Source organism: Scyliorhinus torazame, chromosome 30, assembly GCF_047496885.1.
Source record: "Scyliorhinus torazame isolate Kashiwa2021f chromosome 30, sScyTor2.1, whole genome shotgun sequence".
NCBI classification, from domain to species: domain Eukaryota; kingdom Metazoa; phylum Chordata; class Chondrichthyes; order Carcharhiniformes; family Scyliorhinidae; genus Scyliorhinus; species Scyliorhinus torazame.
In genome coordinates, this window is record NC_092736.1 from 1291369 (window position 1) to 1313316 (window position 21948).

The window sequence follows — 21948 nt, forward strand, 5'->3', positions numbered from 1 at the left end:
GGGGCAAACGTATGGTTGTTTCTTATCGGGGACCCCCCCAAGGCTCCAGTCTTTCCCCTATGCCGTCTCCACTGTCCCCAAATCTTCAGTGTAGCCACCACCACCGGGCTTGTGGTGTAGTTCCTCGGTGAGAACGGCAATGGGGCTGTCACCATAGCCTGTAGGCTAGTCCCCCTGCAGGACGCCCTCTCTAATCTCTTCCACGCCGCTCCCTCCTCCTCTCCCATCCACTTACTCACCATTGAAATATTAGCGGCCCAATAATACTCACTTAGGCTCGGTAGTGCCAGCCCCCCCCATCCCTGCTACGCTGTAAGAATCCCTTCCTCACTCTCGGGGTCTTCCCGGCCCACACAAAACCCATGATGCTCTTTTCAATCCTTTTAAAAAAAGCCTTCGTGATCACCACCGGGAGGCACTGAAACACAAAGAGGAATCTCGGGAGGACCACCATCTTAACCGCCTGCACCCTCCCTGCCAGTGACAGGGATACCATATCCCATCTCTTGAAATCCTCCTCCATTTGTTCCACCAACCGCGTTAAATTTAACCTATGCAATGTGCCCCAATTCTTGGCTATCTGGATCCCCAGGTAACGAAAGTCCCCTGTTACCTTCCTCAACGGTAGGTCCTCTATTTCTCTACTCTGCTCCCCTGGATGCACCACAAACAACTCACTTTTCCCCATGTTCAATTTATACCCTGAAAATTCCCAAACTCCCCAAGTATCCGCATTATTTCTGGCATCCCCTCCGCCGGGTCTGCCACGTATAGTAGCAAATCGTCCGCATACAAAGATACCCGGTGTTCTTCTCCTCCTCTAAGTACTCCCCTCCACTTCTTGGAACCCCTCAACGCTATCGCCAGGGGCTCAATCGCCAGTGCAAACAATAATGGGGACAGAGGGCATCCCTGCCTTGTCCCTCTATGGAGCCGAAAATATGCAGATCCCCGTCCATTCGTGACCACGCTCGCCATCGGGGCCCTATACAACAGCTGCACCCATCTAACATACCCCTCCAACCTTCAACTTTCAACTAACTTTTCTTATTCAGGTGCTGACTGGCCTGCAGTGTTTCAGCATTTTCTGAGATTTCAGATAGAAAACCACAGACTGCAGCTGGATTTTAAAAAGTTTAAATTCCAAGACGGCACGGAGTGTGGCGGCTCTATGTAAGCTCTCCCCAACAGATCTTCTTCCTACATCTTTTATAACCATTATTATAATATGTTCTATGTATTCATGCTTGGAGCGATCTGCCAGGACTAAGCAGAACAAAACTTTTCACTGTACCTTGGTACATGTGACAATAAATAAATCAAATCAAAATGTCACAGGGCTAAAGCTCCACGGGAAACAGACAACTGGCTGCTCGTTCCATGGTGTTGCCCAGTGGAGCACTGCGTCACCCTGAGAAAATTGCCTTGAAAGAACGAACACACAGAACCCCATCGTCGTAAAGAAAAACTAACCTTCACCTCCTGAATCCCTCAGCATTGTATCTGCAACAACAACAATTGGTCTTCGTAACACGTGAGCCAAAACAAAGACATGGAATTCCTCTAAACTTTCATAAACTGGATCTTCTGTGTTATCCACACTGTGAATAAAAAGATTACACAACAGCTTTATATAACTTTCCACTATATCTTACAAATTCACAAGTCAAGCCTTTTCTTTAAATTATATTGAATATCTATGCAGGGCCTGATAATCTTCATCCCAGAGTACTTAAGGAAGTGGCCCAAGAAATAGTAGATCCATTGGTGGTCATTTTCCACAATTCTTTGGATTCTGGAATGGTTCTGACAGATTGGAGGGTAACAAATATAAACCTGCTATTCAAAAAGGGAGTTAGAGACAAAACAGGGAACTATAGACCAGTGAGCCTAACATCGGTAGTAGGAAAGTTGCGAGAGGCCATTATCAAGGATTTCATAGCACAGCATTTGGAAAGCAGTGGTGTAATCAGACAAAGTCAGCATGGATTTACAAAAGGAAAACCATGCTCGACAAATCAACAAGAATTTGTTGAAGATGTAACTAGTAGAGTTGACCAGGGAGAACTGATGGATGTGGTTTATTTAAACTTTCAGAAGGCTTTCGACAAGGTCTCACATAGCAGATTAATATGTAAAGTTAAACAGCGGGTAGTGTCTCGAGATGGATAAAAAGCAGAGTAGCAAACAGGAAGTAAAACATCAGAATGATTGGCAGGCAGTGACTAGTGGGGTACCGCAGTGATCTGTGCTAGGACCCCAACTGTTCACATTAGATTAATGATTTGGATGAGGGAACTAAATGTATAATTTCCAAATTTACAGGTGATTCAAAGTTGGATAGAAGGGTGAGCTGTGAGGAGGATGCAGAGATGCTTCAGCGGGATTTGGACAGGCTGAGTGAGTGGGCACATCCATGGCAGATGCAATATATAATGTGGATAAATGTGAGGTTATCTGCTGTGGTAGCAGAAATAGGAAGGCAGATTATTATTTGAATGGGTGTGAATTGAGAGAGGTGGGACCTTGGTGGCCTCGTGCATCAATCGCTGAAAGTAAGCACGCAGGTACAGCAGGCAGTAAAGAATGTAAATAGAATGTTGGCCTTCAAGCGAGATGATTTGAGTATGGGAATAGAGATGTTTTACTGCAATTGTATAGGGCATTGGTGAGGCCACACCTGAAGTATTGTGTGCAATTTTGGTGTCCTTGTCTGAGGAAGGATGTTCTTGCTACGGAGGGATTGCAGCAAAAGTTTATCAGGCTGATTCCTGGGATGGTGGGACTGTCATATGAGGAGAGACCAAGTTGGTTTGGATTATATTCATTGGAGTTTAGATTGAGAGGCGATCTCATAGAAACTTACAAACAGGATTAGACAGGGTAGATTCAGAAAGAATGTTCCCAATGGTGGGGGAGCCCAGAACAAGGTGTCATAGTTTGAGGATAAGGAGTTAGGGTTTTAGGACTGAGGTTAGGAGAAATTTCTTCACTCAGTGGTGAATCTGTGGAATTCACGACCACAGAAAGTAGTTGAGGACAAAACGTTGTGTAATTTCAAGGAGGAATTAGATATAGCTCTTGGGGTTAAAGGGATCAAAGGATATGTAGGGGGAAAGGCGGGATCAGGGTATTGAACTTAATGATCAGCCATGATCATAATGAATGGCGAAGCAGTCTCGAAGGGTCGAATGGCCTCCTCCTGCTTCAATTTTCTATGTATGTTTCTATGTATATTGTATCCTTTTTGCTCTGAACAAGGTGACAGATGTTACTAGTGAAGATTTTCTGTTTCAGGTTCTAGTCTCAGCATCTTGCACACGCAACTCGGGTACAGCAGAGCCAGGCACAAGGTAAAACCTGTTCTACCATGTCCCCAAAGTGTTTCCGTATCAACTTCAGGAGAATTTTTTTTCCAATTCCCATACCAAGCAGTCCAGTTAATTTGGTGCCACATCAGGGACAGTTTTGTGCTTATGAGCCTGTATCCGCCAGGAACTGGGTTGAGACAGCTCAAACTAATTTCAAACACTTGTAGCATCAATCTGGGCAAGATTTGAACCACAGTCCACAGGTGAACAATCAATGTTTAACTCATTGCACCACCAAATTCTCAAACAAGCATTTTCTATTAATGACTTACAGGTGCTACTTTTTCTATCAGCACTCTTGTACTAAGAGTAGACAAGTCTAATGTACAACTAAAAATTCATTCTATTAGTTACCTCGGAGCCCAAATCTCAAAATGGACACCACAACTAGTAGCACTAATTTTCTACCTGAAGTATGCTTAATAAAACAAACCTGCACACTTCCCTGAGTTGAGGTAATGTTTTAGGTTCATTCATGCTTGGAGTGTTGGTATACACTTTGGTAGCAGTTGAAATGCTTTCTGTCCTGAGGGTATGATATTGCATGTCTCAAAATGTAATTTTATTTTATTTCTTCTGCCATTTTAGGCTGCTCCCTCTCAGCATTCGGCACTATTTTGCAGATGTAAAGGTAAAAGGTAAACTGATCCCAAGTGTTAATACGAGTCAGCTCCCAGCTGGTGAGGTGGGAAAACGTTGTCCAGGCCGACTCAACTCTTTTCCCCAAGGGTTCAATGTGGACTCCACTCACACACATCTTCACCCGGATTGCTTCGGCACAATTAGAAATGAACTAGGCAAAGTTCAGGAATAAACTAACATTTCATTCCTCTTATAATGCATTAATGTATACTAACCCGAGCTAATGATCTTTAAATTAAAATGGCTACAGAATTCATACTGCAGCCCGCTTGTTAGCAGGTGGACATTTTAACAGATATTACTGGGATGTTACTCTACCAAATACACCGCTGAAAATAGGTTTCCTTCTCCCACAGCAGCATTAAGCCACCAGGAGGATAGAGAGCCTTTTAAGCAGCCCACATTCTAGCTATGCAGAACAGTATTGAGAGGTCTGCTAGTTATTCAAAATCATCAAAGACAATAATCAAACAAACAACCAATATTCTGGTCTTCTTTCAGTAGTAACTGAAATCAGATCAGGTTTGCTATAGTGCTGAGATCTCCTTGTACTGAATTACAAGAAATTTGACCTAATAGGTCATCATAGTAATAGTTCATCATAGAACCCCCACAGAGAAGGCCATTCAGCCCATCAAATCTACACCGACCCTCTGAAAGAGCCCCCCGCCATATCACTGTAGACCCATAATCCAATCCAACCTTTGGACACCAAGGGACAATTTATCATGGCTATTCCACCTAACCTGCACATCTTTTGATTGAGGGAAGAAACCGGAGCACCCGGAGGAAACCAACGCAGACAAGGGGAGAAAGTGCAAACTCCACACAGACAGACGCCCGAGGCCGGAATTGCACCCGGGCCCCTAACGCTGTGAGGAAACAGTGCTAACCACTGTGCCGCCCTATAGACATAATTATCCTACTTGCCCATTGAGTATCAGTTTCAATAATGGCTCAGTTTTGTAATTTGTGTATCATGTGAGAACTAAAGAGACAGGAGATCCTAGAGCATCTCGAAAACAAGGACTCCTACATTAGACTCCTATTTATTGACTACAGCTCCGCCTTCAACACCATAATCCCAGCCAAGCTCATATCAAAGATCCAAAACCTAGGACTTGGCTCCCCGCTCTGCAACTGGATCCTCGATTTTCTGACCAACAGACCACAATCAGTAAGAATGAACAACAACAACTCCTCCACAATAGTCCTCAACACCGGCACCCCGCAAGGCTGTGTACTTAGCCCCCTACTCTATTCCCTGTACACACATGACTGCGTGGCAAAACTTGGTTCTAACTCCATCTACAAGTTTGCTGACGATCCGACCATAGTGGGCCGGATCTCGAATAACGATGAGTCCGAATACAGGAGGGAGATAGAGAATCTAGTGGAGTGGTGTAGCGACAACAATCTCTCCCTCAATGCCAGCAAAACTAAAGAGCTGGTAATTGACTTCAGGAAGCAAAGTACTGTACACACCCCCGTCAGCATCAACGGGGCCGAGGTGGAATTCCTAGGGGTGCACATCTCCAAAAATCTGTTCTGGTCCACCCATGTCGACGCTACCACCAAGAAAGCACATCAGCGCCTATACTTCCTCAGGAAACTAAGGAAATTCGGCATGTCCACATTGACTCTTACCAACTTTTACAGATGCACCATAGAGTCGATTTCGGCGGGAGAACAGCTGGTGAGTCAGTTTCAGCGGGAGCATTGCGGAAGGAGGTTGCTGAGAGGTAAAGCAACCTTTAAAAGCACTTGTCTTTGCAGGGGCAGGCCAGTCAATTTCGGCGGGAGTGGAGCTGGTGAGTCAGTTTCAGCGGGAGCATTGCGGAAGGAGGTTGCTGAGAGGTAAGTCAACCTTTAAAAGCACTTGTCTTTGCAGGGGCAGGCCAGTCGATTTCGGCGGGAGTGGAGCTGGTGAGTCAGTTTCAGCGGGAGCATTGCGGAAGGAGCTTGCTGGGAGGTAAGTCAACCTTTAAAAGCACTTGTCTTTGCAGGGGCAGGCCAGTCGATTTCGGCGGGAGAACAGCTGGTGAGTCAGTTTCAGCGGGAGCATTGCGGAAGTGGCTGCTGGGAGGTAAGTCAACCTTTAAAAGCACTTGTCTTTGCAGGGGCAGGCCAGTCGATTTCGGCGGGAGAACAGCTGGCTGGTTAGTCAATTTCAGCAGGAGCTGAGAATTTTTCTTCTTTTTTTAAAAATTAGTTTTTAGGCGGGAACAGGAAGTCCACCCGCGGACGTCTGGGAAGACCCTCACCAATAAATTCTGGTGGAGAGGAAACCCGAGACACTACACGTGTAGTGTCTCCCACCCGCCCTCCTCCTCTAACCTAATAATAAAACCCATTGGTGTGAGGTAAGTACCATATTTTATTATATTATTATTTTTTATAAAAATTTAATTTAGTTGTTAGCCAGATCTTGGTAGAAAGTTAGAGGAATGGCAGGGAAGGGAGTGCAATGTTCCTCCTGCAGGATGTTTGAGGTGAGGGATGCAGTTAGTGTCCCTGCTGATTTTACCTGCAGGAAGTGCTGCCATCTCCAGCTCCTCCAAGACCGAGTTAGGGAACTGGAGCTGGAAGAACTTCGGATCATTCGGGAGGCAGAAGGGGTCATAGATAGCAGCTTCAGGGAATTAGTTACACCAAAGATTGGAGATAGGTGGGTAACTGTAAGAGGGACTGGGAAGAAGCAGTCAGTGCAGGGATCCCCTGCGGTCGTTCCCCTGAGAAACAAGTATACCGCTTTGGATACTTGTGGGGGGGACAACTTACCAGGGGTAAGCCATGGGGTACGGGCCTCTGGCACGGAGTCTGTCCCTGTTGCTCAGAAGGGAAGGGGGGAGAGGAGCAGAGCATTAGTAATTGGGGACTCGATAGTCAGGGGCACAGATAGGAGATTTTGTGGGAGCGTGAGAGACTCACGTTTGGTATGTTGCCTCCCAGGTGCAAGGGTACGTGATGTCTCGGATCGTGTTTTCCGGGTCCTTAGGGGGGAGGGGGAGCAGCCCCAAGTCGTGGTCCACATTGGCACTAACGACATAGGTAGGAAAGGGGACAAGGATGTCAGGCAGGCTTTCAGGGAGCTAGGATGGAAGCTCAGAACTAGAACAAACAGAGTTGTTATCTCTGGGTTGTTGCCCGTGCCACGTGATAGTGAGATGAGGAATAGGGAGAGAGAGCATTTAAACACATGGCTACAGGGATGGTGCAGGTGGGAGGGATTCAGATTTTTGGATAACTGGGGCTCTTTCTGGGGAAGGTGGGACCTCTACAGACAGGATGGTCTACATCTGAACCTGAGGGGCACAAATATCCTGGGGGGGAGATTTGTTAGTGCTCTTTGGGGAGGTTTAAACTAATGCAGCAGGGGCATGGGAACCTGGATTGTAGTTTTAGGGTAAGGGAGAATGAGAGTATAGAGGTCAGGAGCACAGATTTGACGTCGCAGGAGGGGGCCAGTGTTCAGGTAGGTGGTTTGAAGTGTGTCTACTTCAATGCCAGGAGTATACGAAACAAGGTAGGGGAACTGGCAGCATGGGTTGGTACCTGGGACTTCGATGTTGTGGCCATTTCGGAGACATGGATAGAGCAGGGACAGGAATGGATGTTGCAGGTTCCGGGGTTCAGGTGTTTTAGTAAGCTCAGAGAAGGAGGCAAAAGAGGGGGAGGTGTGGCGCTGCTAGTCAAGAGCAGTATTACGGTGGCGGAGAGGATGCTAGATGGGGACTCTTCTTCCGAGGTAGTATGGGCTGAAGTTAGAAACAGGAAAGGAGAGGTCACCTTGTTGGGAGTTTTTTATAGGCCTCCTAATAGTTCTAGGGATGTAGAGGAAAGGATGGCGAAGATGATTCTGGATATGAGCGAAAGTAACAGGGTAGTTATTATGGGAGACTTTAACTTTCCAAATATTGACTGGAAAAGATGTAGTTCGAGTACAATAGATGGGTCGTTTTTTGTACAGTGTGTGCAGGAGGGTTTCCTGAAACAATATGTTGACAGGCCAACAAGAGGCGAGGCCACGTTGGATTTGGTTTTGGGTAATGAACCAGGCCAGGTGTTGGATTTGGAGGTAGGAGAGAACTTTGGGGACAGTGACCACAATTCGGTGACGTTTACGTTAATGATGGAAAGGGATAAGTATACACCGCAGGGCAAGAGTTATAGCTGGGGGAAGGGCAATGATGATGCCATTAGACGTGACTTGGGGGGGATAAGGTGGAGAAGTAGGCTGCAAGTGTTGGGCACACTGGATAAGTGGGGCTTGTTCAAGGATCAGCTACTGCGTGTTCTTGATAAGTATGTACCGGTCAGACAGGGAGGAAGGCGTCGAGCGAGGGAACCGTGGTTTACCAAGGAAGTGGAATCTCTTGTTAAGAGGAAGAAGGAGGCCTATGTGAAGATGAAGTGTGAAGTTTCGGTTGGGGCGACGGATAGTTACAAGGTAGCAAGGAAGGATCTAAAGAGAGAGCTAAGACGAGCAAGGAGGGGACATGAGAAGTATTTGGCAGGAAGGATCAAGGAAAACCCAAAAGCTTTCTATAGGTATGCCAGGAATAAGCGAATGACTAGGGAAAGAGTAGGACCAGTCAAGGACAGGGATGGGAAATTGTGTGTGGAGTCTGAAGAGATAGGCGAGATACTAAATGAATATTTTTCGTCAGTATTCACTCAGGAAAAAGATAATGTTGTGGAGGAGAATGCTGAGCCCCAGGCTAATAGAATAGATGGCATTGAGGTACGTAGGGAAGAGGTGTTGGCAATTCTGGACAGGCTGAAAATAGATAAGTCCCCGGGACCTGATGGGATTTATCCTAGGATTCTCTGGGAGGCCAGGGAAGAGATTGCTGGACCTTTGGCTTTGATTTTTATGTCATCATTGGATACAGGAATAGTGCCAGAGGACTGGAGGATAGCAAATGTGGTCCCTTTGTTCAAAAAGGGGAGCAGAGACAACCCCGGCAACTATAGACCGGTGAGCCTCACGTCTGTAGTGGGTAAAGTCTTGGAGGGGATTATAAGAGACAAGATTTATAATCATCTAGATAGGAATAATATGATCAGGGATAGTCAGCATGGCTTTGTGAAGGGTAGGTCATGCCTCACAAACCTTATTGAGTTCTTTGAGAAAGTGACTGAACAGGTAGACGAGGGTAGAGCAGTTGATGTGGTGTATATGGATTTCAGCAAAGCGTTTGATAAGGTTCCCCACGGTAGGCTATTGCAAAAAATACGGAGGCTGGGGATTGAGGGTGATTTAGAGATGTGGATCAGAAATTGGCTAGCTGAAAGAAGACAGAGGGTGGTGGTTGATGGGAAATGTTCAGAATGGAGTACAGTCACAAGTGGAGTACCACAAGGACCTGTTCTGGGGCCGTTGCTGTTTGTCATTTTTATCAATGACCTAGAGGAAGGCGCAGAAGGGTGGGTGAGTAAATTTGCAGACGATACTAAAGTCGGTGGTGTTGTCGATAGTGTGGAAGGATGTAGCAGGTTACAGAGGGATATAGATAAGCTGCAGAGCTGGGCTGAGAGGTGGCAAATGGAGTTTAATGTAGAGAAGTGTGAGGTGATTCACTTTGGAAGGAATAACAGGAATGCGGAATATTTGGCTAATGGTAAAGTTCTTGAAAGTGTGGCTGAGCAGAGGGATCTAGGTGTCCATGTACATAGATTCCTGAAAGTTGCCACCCAGGTTGATAGGGTTGTGAAGAAGGCCTATGGAGTGTTGGCCTTTATTGGTAGAGGGATTGAGTTCCGGTGTCTGGAGGTCATGTTGCAGCTGTACAGAACTCTGGTACGGCCGCATTTGGAGTATTGCGTACAGTTCTGGTCACCGCATTATAGGAAGGACGTGGAGGCTTTGGAGCGGGTGCAGAGGAGATTTACCAGGATGTTGCCTGGTATGGAGGGAAAATCTTATGAGGAAAGGCTGATGGACTTGAGGTTGTTTTCGTTGGAGAGAAGAAGGTTCAGGGGAGACTTAATAGAGGCATACAAAATGATCAGGGGGTTGGATAGGGTGGACAGTGAGAGCCTTCTCCCGCGGATGGATATGGCTGGCACGAGGGGACATAACTTTAAACTGAGGGGTAACAGATATAGGACAGAGGTCAGAGGTAGGTTCTTTACGCAAAGAGTAGTGAGGCCGTGGAATGCCCTACCTGCTACAGTAGTGAACTCGCCAACATTGAGGGCATTTAAAAGTTTATTGGATAAACATATGGATAATAATGGCATAGTGTAGGTTAGATGGCTTTTGTTTCGGTGCAACATCGTGGGCCGAAGGGCCTGTACTGCGCTGTATTGTTCTATGTTCTATGTTCTAAAGCATCCTATCAGGCTGCATTACAGCCTGGTATGGCATCTGCTCGGCCCAGGTCTGCAAGAAACTTCAGAGAGTTGTGAACACCGCCCAGTCCATCACACAAACCTGCCTCCCATCCATTGACTCCATCTACACCTCCCGCTGCCTGGGGAAAGCGGGCAGTATAATCAAAGATCCCTCCCACCCGGCTTACTCACTCTTCCAACTTCTTCCATCGGGCAGGAGATACAGAAGTCTGAGAACACGCACGAACAGATTCAAAAACAGCTTCTTCCCCTCTGTTACCAGACTCCTAAATGACCCTCTGATGGACTGATTTCATTAAAACTACACCCTGTATGCTTCATCCGATGCCAGTGCTTATGTAGTTACATTGCATATGTTGTGTTGCCCTATTATGCATTTTCTTTTATTCACTTTTCTTCTCATGTACTTAATGATTTGTTGAGCTGCTCGCAGAAAAATACTTTTCACTGTACCTCGGTACACGTGACAATAAACAATCCAATCCAATCCAATCCCATGACTTGACAAGTGTGTCAGATTCCATTGCTCGGACTGCAGCTTAAACTCCATTAAAAAATAACAGAATTGTGACTTTGCTCCCTCATGGATAATGACATTGTTCATAATGCAGGTGAGGCAAATTGGGAAAATGTGTAGCCCCTGAGCAGATCGGAAAAGTTTGAGGCCAAAACAAAGACACTGTGCCCGTCGTCAGATTGCATAAATGAGTTTATTTTCTGACCTAGGTCCCTCTCACCTGCCTTTTCCTGAATGCCCTGCAAATCACAGTCTTCACCCTCGAGGAAGAATGGGCCCTGGAGGTTGCGGGGTTGGCTGAGGACAGATTGGTCACCGATGTCGAGATTGTAATGCGCTGTAGAGATGAGTATCCATTAGCCCCCACCAAGATAACCTGCCACATGTATGTTTTTCATGCAGACATAATGATTGGCCGGGTGGTTAACAGTGAAGCTGAGTGGGTTACAAGAAATTATAGACGGGATGGTCAAATGGGCAGAAAAGTAGCAGATGGAAATTAACCCTAAAAAGTGTGAGGAGTAATTTGACAAGGTAGAATTCAATGAATGGCCTGACACTGGGAAGGTCTGCGGACCTGGAAACATTTGTCCATAGATCTCTGAAGGCAGAAGGGCAGGTTAATAGGGTGGTGAAAAAGGCATATGGGACACTTGCCTTTATCAATCGAGATATAGATTACAAAAGCAGGGAGGTCATGATGTAGCTGTATAGAACTTTGGTGAGGCAGCAGCTGGAATAGTGTGTGCAATTCTGGTCGCCACATTATAGGAAGGATGTGATTGCACTGGAGGGAGTCCAGATGCGATTCACCAGGATGTTGCCTGGGATGGAACATTTAAGTTATGAAGAGAGGTTGGATAGGCTTGGGTTGGTTTCACTGGAGCAGAGAAGACGGAGGGGTGACCTGATCGAGGTGTACAAGATTGAGGGGCATGGACAGGGTGGATAGGGAGCAGCATTCAAGGCTATAGGCCAAGTGCAGGCAAATGGGATTAGGTAGACAGGTCAGGTGTTCTTCATGCGTCGGTGCAGACTCACTGGGCAGAAGGGCCTCTTCTGCACTGTATTATTCTGTGATTCTGTGAAATATTTCCTCTCCAAATAATTATCCAATTTGCTTTTGAAGGTTTTGATTAAATCGGCCTCTACCACACTATAAAAGCAGTGCATTCCCTCTTAAGGTAATTGGAAGGAGCAACAAGCTCAGAGAACCATGGATGACCACAGATATTCAGGATACAATATGAGAAGGAAGTGGGAAGCTTTTAATAAGTAAATAAATAAAATAAATAAATAATCTTTTTATTGTCACAAGTAGGTTTACATTAACACTGCAATGAAGGCACTGTGAAAAGCCCCTAGTCGCCACACTCCGATGCCTGTTCGGTTACACCAGAGAGAGAATTCAGAATTCTCAGCCGGTACAGGAATTGAACCCACGCTGCTGGCCTTGTTCTGAATTACAAAACAGCTGTCTAACCCACTGAGCTAAACCAGCCCTCTTACAAGGAGAGCAAATAAACAGAGGCATTAGTGGATTACAAAAAGAGCAGGATGGAGCTTAAGAAAGCAATTAGGAGTAAAGAGAGCATATGAGAAATCTCTAGCTGGTAAAAGTAGGGAAAATCCCACTAAGTTAAGATCCTGGAAGACAATTGTTGGCACCTGTGGAACTGTAGCAAGGTGAGTTAGCATCCTCAGGAGAGGAGAAAGAGAGATAATAAACATAGAAAATTGGATGAAGAAAACAAAACTCAATAAGTAGTTTATACTTATCTACAACTACTGTAAGTAACAGTATTGTTTACTCTTCAATCTGCATACGAAAACAAAACTGATATTTATTATCCTGAAGCCCCAAAAAGAGACCAGTGATGGTTAAGTGTGGAACTAGATGTGGTGAGTCTTGCAACAAAATAAAAGCGGATGATGCAAATAAAACCTAATCTGAGTTTCTCCACTGTGGTCTGCCACTCTGTCCAAACCCTGTAACAGTACATACAGTAAAACTCAGAATACACTAACCACAGCTAACAACGCACATCATTCACTTTTCCTGTTTATTTTGTGCCTGTTCCTGTTTGCTCAAAGACAGAGCACTGTACAATCAGAACTGATAGAAACACTATCCTTATTTGATTAGCCCGACTCTTACCATCCAGGTTTACATGTGAAGAAAGGTCATTCGGGCGAAATACAGAGAGTGACTACTTCCTGGGCAATAATAACAGAGCGAGAATCAGCGAGGAAAGCATTCGGAATTTTTTTTTAAAAAAATGTTCTCATCTATGGCATTCGAATCAGAATGCAACTTCATGAACTGAAATGCCACTTATTTCAATCCCAGTTTGCTGTTCTAATTTATTGCCTTATATTATTGGTGATTGTTAGCCTTTCAACAGTAGCACCCGATTAATGTATGACATCGACTATAGTGTCAGGAATATGGAAAGACGTTGCATTCTGACATCTCACATCTAGCATCCACAATTGGTGGAAATGATTTATGACCACAATAGCTAAATATATCGCCGTTCCTTCACTATTGCAGAGTCAAAATCCTGGAACTCTCTCCCAACAGCATTGTGTGCATGCCTACACCACATGGACTGCAGCAGTTCACCAACACCTTTGCAAGGACAATTAGGGATGGGCAACAAATGCTGGCCTAGCCAGTGAAGTCCACATCCTGTAAAAATGAATTTTAACAAAAGGTCATTGAAGATTGAGTATTGAGAGAAGGGCAGTGATTAAATCTAGTGTAATGTTCCATTGACCTTTCTTTGGCTCTTTCAGAACCTGCATGAACAATACCACTAACCCTCAGATAGTATACAATTATATCCACAATTTAAAATCTTTTAAAATCATCTTTTAGAATAATTTTAACTCTTATGTGGCAGACTGGATGACAAGGGAAAAGATTGTGTCTTTCGTAAAATAAAATTAAATTAAAACAAGTCTTCCATCTCCATCACCTCTCTTTCCTCCCAGACTCAAACCCATGTTTCCATTGGATTGACAACAACCCCAACCCCGGAAGTGCTGCCGGAATTGCCTCCATATTTGCGGCGTGGAAACCACCACAGGACGTCCCGAATACCTATCTGCCAGCTCTAGTAACCTCCTACAAGAACCTGCCTCCATCCTCACCAACAAAGCCTCCGTCTCCCTACTCCAAACGCGCACCTTCTCCTCATTTGCCGCCCAAGTACCGTCTTCCTAACCCTAGCCACCTTACCTGACCAGGCAAATGATGAATCCAGCCGATCCACCCCCTCAAAGAACGACTTTGGCATAACAACTTCACCACCTGCACCCGACCAGCCAACGGCAGGGGAAGACTTTTACCCAAGTTCAGCTTGTAGCTCGAAAATGCCCCAAATGTCCTAAGCAGTTCCATTATATCCCCCACAGAAGAGCTTGGGTCCGAAGTATACAACAACAGATCATCAGCGTACAGGGACACCCTATGCTCCACCCCCCTCCATTTATCGGAGCACCTCAGTGCTATGGCCAAAGGCTCTATAACCAGTGTAAACAGAAGAAGCGACATAGGGGATCAAGGCAGGAATGCCCTATGCAACAGAAACTACCCTGAATTTATCTCATTTGTTCACTCACACGCATTGGATCCTTTTACAAATTACTCTGATATATTAAAGGCAGTTTGTCATTTTTGTTTTTATAAACTTTCTAATAACCCCTAAAAAAAAACCAGATCCCCAACACTCCCTGCCCTTCCCCCCTTAATTGCTGGCCACAAACAGATCTTTAAAGATATCGATGAACAGCCTCCACCTCGACTGAAACCCTTCCTCACACCCCCTAAGGGCATACTTGATATTTTCTAGTCACAGGAACTCTGCCATGTCCCCAACCATGCCAAGGCTTGAGTGGCACCGCCCACCTCCATTCAAGTAGGATTCGTCACCGGGTAATCAGAGAGGTGATGGCAAAGTCATCGGCCCCCATCTCCTCTATCATCTCCGGTGAATCCGACATGCCAAAAATCACCACCAATGGGCACGGCTGCAACCTCACCCACACGATCACCAACATGGACTCAAAGACCAAGGCCCAGAACACGACCAACTTAGGGCAGGACCAGAACATGTGTGAATGATTCACTGGCCCCCTTAAGCACCTCTCGCACTAGTCATCCACATTGGGGAAGAACCAGTTCATGCGGGCTCTAGGCATATAAGCCCCATGGACAACTTTAAATTGTACCAGGCTCAGCCTGGCGCAAGAGAAAGTGGAGTTCGCTCCAGGCCCTCTCTCCAGTATAAAGCCCAGTTCTTCCTCTTCATCTACTATCGGAGCCTTCCCCATCTCCAGCAACCACCTATATGTATCAGAGATCCTCCCGTTCCCCCAGCTCGTGTGCCTCGCAACTGGAAGAACTAAGGAAGTTCTTTGTGAGTCCCGCACCTGCATAATACCCAAACTCGCTTCCCCTCATGAGCTGGTATTTTTCCTTCAACTCCTCCAGTCCCACGAATCTACCCTCCACAACAGATCCCTAATCCTCGCAAACCCCTCCGTTCCAAATCCTACAAATTGCATCCATTCCCGATGATGCAAATCTAGGATTTCCGCAGATTGGTGACAATACCGATCCGAAATGTTGCCTCAACTGATCCCAAATTTAAAGAATGCCACCCACCACCGGGCTTGTTGTATATCTGGTGAGTGAAAATGGGAGAGGGGCGGTGACCAATGCCCTCAAACTCAACTCAAACACAGGAAGCTTCGTCCATTTGCCCCCACCTGGACTCCCACACCGCCTCCACCACTGCAACTTCTCTACATTCACTGCCCAGGAGTACATAAAATTCAGTAACGCTAGCCTTCCCGAACACCATCCCCTCTCTTAAAAAGCTCTCCACATCCTGGGTGTCTCACCTGCCCACACAAAGGCTGAGATGAACATATCCACTTTTTAAAAATTTAAAGTACCCAATTCTTTTTTTTCTAATTAAGGGGCAATTTAGCATGGCCAATCAACCTACCCTGCACATCTTTGGGTTGTGGGGATAAAGGATCGATTTGCTGACAGTAAGCAGAGAGTGTGGATACCTAGGTCTTTCTCAGAATGGCTGTTTGTGTTTCGAATTCCATGTTCCCACTAACCCCCACCCCCTCCCTGATACCCTATGATCCCCTCACCTAACAAAAATCTACATGTCCTCAACTGGTTATGATCTGTATCAACGAATTGAATGAAGGGACCAAATGTATGGTAGCTAAATTTGCCGATGTCATCAAGATAGATAGGAAAGTAAGATGTCAAGATGAGATAGCTATTAAAGTGACAGCAACAGGTTAAATGAATGGGCAAAAATTTGGCAGATGGAGTAGAATGTGGATAAATGTGAACGTGTCCATTTTGGCAGGTAGAATAGAACAGCTGTTCCAGTACAGCTACAACACTGACATCTACCCAGCAACATGGAAAATTGCCCAGGTGTTTCCTGTACACAAGAAACAGGACAAATCCAACCCAGCCAATTACCCCCCTATCAGTCTACTCTCCATTATTAGCAAAGTGATGGAAGGAGTCATCAACAGTGCTATCAAGTGACACTTACTCAGCAATAACCTGCTCACGGACATTCAGTTTGGGTTCAGCCAGGGTCACTCAGCCCCTGACCTCATTACAGCCTTGGTTCAAACATGGACAAAAGAGCTGAATGCCAGAGGTGAGGTGAGAGTGACTGCCCTTGACATCAAGACAGCATTTGACTGAATATGTCATCAAGGAGCCCTGGCTAAACTGGAGTCAATCAGTTGGAAAACTCTCCGCTGGTTGGAGTCATACCTGGTACAAAGGAAGAGGGTTCTGGTGGTTGGAGGTCAATCATCTCAGCTCCAGGATATCACTGCAGGAGTTCCTCAGGGTAGTGTCCTAGGCCCAACCATCTTCAGCTGCTTCATCAACGGCCTCCCTTCCATCATAAGGTCAGGAGTGGGGATGTTTGCAGATGACTGCACAATGTTCAGCACCATTCACAACTCCACAGATAATGAAGCAGTCCATGTCCAAATGCAGCAAGACTTGGGCTGACAAGTGACAAGTTACATTCGCGCCACACAAGTGCCAGGCAATGACCATCTCCTACAAGAGAGGATCTAACCACCGCCCCTTGACATTCAATGGCATTACCATTGCTGAATCCCCCACAATCAACATCCTGGGGGTTTCATTGATCATAAACTGAACTGGGGGCGGCATGGTGGCTCAGTGATTAGCACTGTTACCTCATGACAATGAGGACCTGGGTTTGATCCTGGCCCCAGGTCACTGTCCGTGTGGAGTTTGCACATTCTCCCAGTATGTGTGTGGGTCTTACCACCACAATCCAAAGATGTGCAGGGTAGATGGCTTACCACGCTAAAATCCCTCGTAATTGGGAGGAAATAAAATTGGGTACTCCTTTAAAAAACTGAACTGGACTAGCCATATTAATACTGTGGCTACCAGGGCAGGTCAAATGCTGGGAATCCTACGGCAAGTAACTCACATCTTGACCCCCCCCAATGCCTGTCCACCATCTACAAGGCACAAGTCAGGAGTGTAATGGAATACTCTCCACTTGCCTGGATGAGTGCAGCTCCAACAACACTCAAGAAGCTCGACACCATCCAGGACAAAGCAGCCCAGCTTGATTGCTCCCCATTCCACAAACATTCAAACCCTCCACCATTGATGAACTGTGACAGCCGTGTGTACCATCTACAAGATGCACTCAGACCGCACCTTCCAAATCCACAGCCACTACCATCCAGAGGGACAAGAGCAGCAGATACCTGGGAACACCACCACCTGGAGGTTCCCCTCCAAGTCACTCACCACCCTGAATTGGAAATAATCGCCGCTCCTTCACATTCGCTGGGGCAACATCCTGGAACTCCCTCCCTAACAGCACAATGGGTGTACCTACACCTCAAGGACTGCAGCGGTTCAAGAAGGCAACTCACCACCACCTTCTGAAGGGCAACTAGGGACGGGCAATAAATACTGGCCTAACCAGCGACGCCCACATCTCGTAAATGAATTTTTAAAAATATATACTATTTAAATAGAGATTGCAGAGCACAGTGGTATAGAGGAATCTGGGTGTCCTGGTACATGAGTCAAAGTTCGCAGTTACAGTAAATGATTAGGAAGGCAAATAGAATGTTGATATTTATAGCCCGAGGAATGCAAGATAACAGTTTTACTGCAGCTGTAAAGGGCTTTGGTGAGATCACATTTGGAATATTGTGTACAGTTTTGGTTTCCATATCTGAATAAAAAAATACAATTACTTTTCAAGCAGTTCAGAAAAGGTTTACTCAACTCATTCCTGGAATGTAGGGTTAGTCTTTAAAGAGAGCAGGTTAGGCCTAAACCCACTGGCGTTTAGAAGAATGAGGGGTGATCTTATTGACACATACGGCTTTGTGAAAGATGATCGAGATGTTTTCTCTTGGGGGGAAAATAGAACTCGGGGACATGGTTTAGAACAATAGAACATTAATAAAACATTACAGCGCAGTACAGGCCCTTCAGCCCTCGTTTAAGAATAAGAGGTCCATTTTTAATATAGGGGAGGCGAATCTTTTTTCCTCAGAGTGTGGAATTTTCTTCCCAGAAGTGGAGGGTGACCCTTTAAATTTATTCAAGGCTGAGTTAGATAGATTTTTGGCAGACACGAAAATGGAGCTGATCAGCCATGATCTTATTGAATGGTGGAGCAGGCTCAAAAGGGACAAATAATCTACTCCTACACCTAAGTTCCAAGTCCTAGGTTCCTTTGTCCACCGTTGGATGTTCCTGGGCTCTGTTGCAAATGCTCTAGAAAACTGACTTGGGCTCCAAACATGGAAAACAGCCCCAAATCTGATACAGAAACAAGTACTTACATTTGATACTCTATTGTAAGTTGTAGTTTATATATTTGGTCATTAATTTCATTCTATTTATGTAACTAGTTATTAGTTGGTTACCATCTGAACAACAAATTGTGATTTGAGAAAAATGATTTAAATTAAGTTTTTTAAAACATCTGTCTTCTTGTATTTAAACTGAATAACAATAAAAAGGTTAGAGATTGGAAACAAATTGAACGTTAAACTATTAGAAATTGTTGCAACTGCGGACATGAAGTTAGTATGAAAAGTCAAAGTTACCAAAGCAGACAAACTTACCCACCACTTGTGCCTGTATTCTTACTGTAGTGTGTGCGAGGCTCACTGGAAGCAAGTTTCAGCAGCTCATTCCACTCTCGCTCCCACTCTTCTTCAGTGTAAACCAAACCAGACTAGTTCACCAAATGAGAAATAGACACAGCATTTAATTTTGATGTCTCATTTTAAATGTGCTTACATGATTGAATGATTAAGCTGTTGGGGGAAAAAATGATTTTATAGCTACGTCATACCTTGTGCTAGCACGTGCAGTGCTAGCACATGTAGTCTGAATTTACCCAATTTACACAGGAAAGAGGAAATTTAAAAGCAACAGGTACAAGATTGTTTGTGTACAGCACATGGAACTGCTTCCAAACCCAATGTTTTACTTTTATGATGATGGACGTGCGTGTGTCTGCGTGGGTGCGTGTGTCTGCGTGGGTGCGTGTGTCTGCGTGGGTGCGTGTGTCTGCGTGGGTGCGTGTGTCTGCGTGGGTGCGCGTGTCTGCGTGGGTGCGCGTGTCTGCGTGGGTGCGCGTGTCTGCGTGGGTGCGCGTGTCTGCGTGGGTGCGCGTGTCTGCGTGGGTGCGCGTGTCTGCGTGGGTGCGCGTGTCTGCGTGGGTGCGCGTGCGTCTGCGTGGGTGCGTGCGTCTGCGTGGGTGCGTGCGTCTGCGTGGGTGCGTGCGTCTGCGTGGGTGCGTGCGTCTGCGTGGGTGCGTGCGTCTGCGTGGGGTCCACAAAGGCTGACAATTCTGTTTTGTCCTGTACAACATGTGCGACAGCTCAGCTACAGCCAAGCTCCCCAGCCTGCACCCAACACCCCATGTTTTGTACTGCTATGTTGTGTACTGCTAGTAGCAGAGGTTTATGTTTGTTAAGGGGGCTTTGTCACCAGAACAGTGGTAAATAATCTCTCGTAATGAGTCTTCGCCACTGGGTCACTGGCATTACCTTATTTAAATGGCAATGGTGCCTTGGTGATGCGACTGCAATACAATCAATCAGTGTATCTGTGGCCATCAGCAAAGTTATTCCACATTTGTATTTTTGGGGCCAGGTTTGCAAATCCACAAGTATTTTAAATATTGTTGAGTAATACTGTGTAATCGAAACAAGCAAAGCAAAGCTGGCATTATTCCCAACGGTATTTAAAGAAAATGACAGCTCAACAAGCTTGCCTAGTTATAATAACAAGTAAGCTATTTAACTGGCAAGATCAGAAAATCGTCCAACAAATTCTGAGGTTTATTTGATTAAAAATAAACTTGGCCCTGACAGGAAATGGCTACCCGTCTATAGGCGGTGTTGACAAGTCACGGAAACTAACCACATTTTTGACTTTGCAAACACAAGTCGTCAGGTTTTCTAGCTTCAAAGAAATTTAAAATTTAGTCAATTGTGTAATGTAATTTTGCTTGTGCATCAACAAATCTTGACTATGTACAAAAAGGCAAGTTTAAAACTAGGCTCAAAGTAGCAAATAAGTAAGCTCAACTTCACGTGCATCAGATCACCAAGTGTATCAAAGGTCACAGAAATTTTTAAAATTTGGTTGACACAAACATACAAAATAAGAAAAATTCAGCCCCCCCCCCCCGAGACTGCTCTGCCATGCAATAAGATTACGACTGATGTGTTTCGAGTTCCACCTCTACCCCCGATAATCTTCGATTCCCTTGCCTAACTCCAGCGGATACAAGCCTAGCCTGTCCAACCTTTCCTCATTAGAGAACCCACCCATTTAGTCTAGCAAACCACATTGGAAATGCTTCAAAAGCACTTGCATCCTTCCTTAAATGAGACCAGTACTTAAACAGTACTCCAGATGTGGTCTCACCAATGCCTTATACAAATGAAGCATAAATTCTCTACTTTTGTATTCAATTCCTCTCACAATAAATGAGAACCCTAATTGCTTGCTTTCCTGCAGACTAACTTGCTGTGATTCATGCACTCGGACACCCACATCCCCCTGCAAATTCTCATCATTCATATAATATGCATCCTTTTTATCCTTCCTGCCAAAATGGACAATCTCACATTATGCTCCATTGGCCAGATCTTTGCCCACTCTCTTAATCTATATATATATCACTTTGTAGTCTCTTGATGGCCTCTTCACAACTCACTTTCCTATCTTAGTCATCACTTTATCATCAGCGAATTTAGCAGCCATCCTAGATTCCTTCATCCTAGCCATTTATATCAATTGCAAAAATTCAAGGCCCCAGCATTGATCCCTATGGCACACCACTCTTTCCATCCAGAAGACGACCCATTCATGCCAACTGATTCCTGTTAGCTAGCCAATCTTCTATCTGTGTCTTCTTGAAATTCAAGTACAGTGCATCCACCGATTCCCCTTTATACACCGTACATCTTACTTCCTGAAACTCCAACAAATTGATTAAACATGATTTCACTTTCACAGAACCACAGCGACTCTGCCTGATTCCCTTGAATTTTTCCAAGTTCTCTGCTATTACATCTTTAATAATAGTTTCCAACATTTTCCCTATAACAGATGTCAAACCAACTGGCCCGTAGTTTCCTGCTTGCTGTCTCCCTCCATTTTTGAATAAAGAATTCACATTTGCTATCTGATCTCTAATGACACCTTCCCTAAATTTTTTACTTTCTTTTCCTCAGTTTGTAATGATCTTCACTGCAGACTCAGAGAGACAGACAACCTGCAGCAGAAAGAGGGAGAAAACCCAGCACCACTGTCTTCAAGAATTTTGATGCTTCTGGCAAGGTTGTCTACTTTTTCTGTAGATTCAGAGATTAGGGTTAGGTCTAACATTTCAAGTTTACTGCAAGGACATGCCAGACACCGACTAGTTTTAGAACAACAATGCTGTTATTTCAGCAAGGAAT

General features: G+C 45.2%; 1 protein-coding gene across 6 annotated transcripts in view; it reads right to left on the bottom strand.

Annotated features, from left to right (window-relative positions):
* otud7a (OTU deubiquitinase 7A) overlaps positions 1–21948 on the bottom strand; it is a 162672-nt gene that overhangs the window by 21278 nt on the left and 119446 nt on the right. For all 6 annotated transcript variants that reach the window (XM_072492640.1, XM_072492644.1, XM_072492639.1 and 3 more), the window contains 2 exons: positions 19090–19202; positions 1474–1601 (listed from right to left, as the gene is read on the bottom strand). In XM_072492640.1, coding sequence (XP_072348741.1) covers positions 1474–1601; positions 19090–19202 — 241 coding nt within the window. The remainder of the gene's footprint in view (positions 1–1473; positions 1602–19089; positions 19203–21948) is intronic.